Here is a 2,874-nt window from a genome sequence, read left to right as displayed (position 1 = left end):
AAACCAGGACTAAAATCAGGGTTAAAATCAGGACTAAAACCAAGTCTAAACCAGTCAATACATCTGTACTTTTAGTACATTGCTTTATGATTTGATGCAAACAGACACAGCACTCACTTCTCGCTGGATTTTGCTCAAATACTTAGGAAAAATACCACAGCCTTTAAACTTCTCTATCTCCCAGATTTTAATATTTTCTGAGTGGCTATTTATTTTTTAGCAGCTGATTATTCAAACATGAATGAATGAAGATGAAATACAACAGAACTCTGGATGTGATTTAGACAGAAAAGGTTAGTTTGTCAGAATATGGTCAGTGTGACTGCTGTGACTTGTCTGCGTCTAAGCAGATTTTAATGTCCAAGAATTAGGAAGCGTGAGGTGAGCATGCTTGTTGTTAGCTTTACTGTGACACCACGGTGAGTGCCCAAGTGAGGAAAAATTTTGGACCATAGCAAACTGAAGTAGTTCTGTTTTTCATGTTTTATGATAATAAAAATCAAACTAAAGCATCTTTAAGTAGATATGAGTTATGGATAGAAGGCTTGTTGTAACTTCTCCTTATATTTCTCAGAAACCTTCTCGCCCTCATTGACAGAATCATGGATTTCCTGCCACGCTTCGATCTCTGAGCTCCACAGAGCTGTTCTGGCCCTGATCCACCGTGAGAGCTCTGTCTCGGTGCCCTCAGCCAGACTCTTAGCATCTTTGTAAAGAAAGTATCCGTCTACTACAGCAAAAATACCATTCAGCACACCAGTGCCAATCTTTGCACACTTAGCCAAACGCAGGCCTCTACTCCCCACTCTGCGTGCTGCGGCACCAGCTCTAGCTAGCTCAGCTGTCTCTTCTATAACCTCACCAGCCATTCTTTTATATATAATACTACCAAGTCCTGTTAAATTATCAGCAAATATAGCACCTGCATAAATAGCTTCAGCATATGCTCTCAGACCCTTTTCATGCAGGCATTTGAAATGCTGATGAATGACATCATACAGGAAGTCCTGCAGCTCATTCATCAGCTTCACACACTTATTGAAAGCCTCCTCTGCTCTGGCTCTCTGTGTATCATTGACCTCAATCTCTGTGGCTGTGGTCACCAGGCCCTGGACTCCACTGGTCACTCCCAAACCAGCTCCAGCAGCAGACAGAGCCAAAGAAGCACCAGCTGTGAAAGGGGTTAACACCAAACCCAGGATAGACAGCCCTCCTGAGATAATACCCACTGAACTGCTGACCACACCGGATACCCTGGCTCCATGGTTCATACTGTCCAGCTGCCTCGCACAATCTTCTAACTCATTCATCAGCTCCTTCATCTGAGGCTTCAGCTCAGAGAACTTCTGCCTGAAGTCCTGGGAGTGATCTTTGAACAAGTTCACCATCCTGAAGTGTGGGTCATCCCTGAGGGCTCTGAGATCACGAATTTTAGTGGTCATCTTTTTAATGTCATCTTCAGATAAATCTTCCAGATAGATATTTGGTTGTTTCATGCTGAACTTGTTGAGGTTACTGCTTTTCCATGTATCACAGATGATCCTCATTGTCCTGATGTAACACTGTAGCTGGTTCTGGAGAACATCTTTGTTGAGCACCTCAGGGCAGAAGAATTTCTCCTGGTCCTGTTTGAATAAGAGGAGTAAAGGGCACAGGACTCCAGCAATTTTGATGATTTCACACAAAATCTTCCGGTTAGCTGCAGAAGACAGGCCCATCACTGGGTTATGATTCCTCTGGAACACATGGACAGAGGTGACTGCGAGCCGCTCCATGGCCTCCAGGAGGCGCTGCATGTCCTTCAGCCCATTCAGTGTTGGTTTCAATACAGATCTCAGCTCCTCTGAATCACTGACCTTGTCAATATTCTGGGCCTCTCTCTGTCTGTCCTTTATCCACTGCTCACTGGTCTTGATGAAGCTCTGAACGATGCCTACGTCCCTGTACGTGTCTGAGACGTACCTCCGCAGCACCTGCTCCGAGCTCTGGCTGCACATGTCTAGAAGGCTCTTCATCCACATTTCTATTATGGAGTTCATTTTGTTCGTGGTCACCAAGGTCTCTGTAGATGTTAGTCTGATCTGTGCGGACTCTGCTCTGAAGAGATTCTGATTCACAGCCCTTGTTTATCCATCCTTCCACTCCGAGAGAGAGAAAGTCTGGCTGCTGTTAGAACCGAAACTGAAAGAGAGCACTCTCCTGCAGCTAGCACTGTGCCCCGGTGTCCAGTTACAGTATATTTAGATAATATTTATTAAATTTTGAAGGACAGAAGGGGAGAGTTTTTACTTTTACTTTACTTTTTATTTTTTCTTTACGTTTATTTCTATTAAATTAATGCTAACAGGTGAAAATTACTCAGAAAAGTTCACTAACAAATACTCAGTATTGGTATTTCATGTTGTATAACTAATAGCTTTATTGAAAAGACCAAGAAAGTGAAAAGGACAGTAAAATAGTGTCCACTTTTATTTAGTATGTCCTGAGTCCTGCTTTAGTGCTGGTATTAGTCCTGTTTTGGTCATGGATTTGTTACATCAGTAATTGATTTTTTTTTTTTTTTTTTTTTTTTTTTTTTTACCTCACTTCACAACATATAATTTTTTCAGTAATTTAATATTAAACCATACCATGATCCATATATTACATTTTGTTCATTGTAAACCACAATATTAGTTGTAGTAAATCTACGTCTTAATAAAAGAGCTGATTTCTTGTTCAAAATTGATGAACTTCAGTTCAATGTAAAGTTTCCATTATGAGGTTTTTTTTTTTTTTTAAAGCTGCATGACATTTCAAAACTCTATGAGTCTGAATTATTTTGAGTACTTCTTTAACACTGCACAATTAATTTATTGTGTCTTTAGTGTGTTC

The 2,874-nt window shown here is 40.8% G+C and overlaps 1 protein-coding gene across 1 annotated transcript; it reads right to left on the bottom strand.

Annotated features, from left to right (window-relative positions):
* Positions 1–229: 229 nt before the first annotated feature.
* On the bottom strand, positions 230–2,021 carry LOC129412086 (apolipoprotein L3-like). The gene has a single exon (XM_055165071.1). The coding sequence runs from the start codon at positions 2,019–2,021 to the stop codon at positions 531–533; it is 1,491 nt and encodes a 496-aa protein (XP_055021046.1). The 3' UTR covers positions 230–530.
* Positions 2,022–2,874: the final 853 nt, after the last annotated feature.

Source organism: Boleophthalmus pectinirostris, unplaced genomic scaffold, assembly GCF_026225935.1.
Source record: "Boleophthalmus pectinirostris isolate CB_2022bp ecotype Guang Dong unplaced genomic scaffold, ASM2622593v1 HiC_scaffold_7, whole genome shotgun sequence".
NCBI lineage: Eukaryota > Metazoa > Chordata > Actinopteri > Gobiiformes > Gobiidae > Boleophthalmus > Boleophthalmus pectinirostris.
Note: the sequence above shows the minus strand (reverse complement) of the source record. Positions and strands in the feature narration are given on the sequence as shown.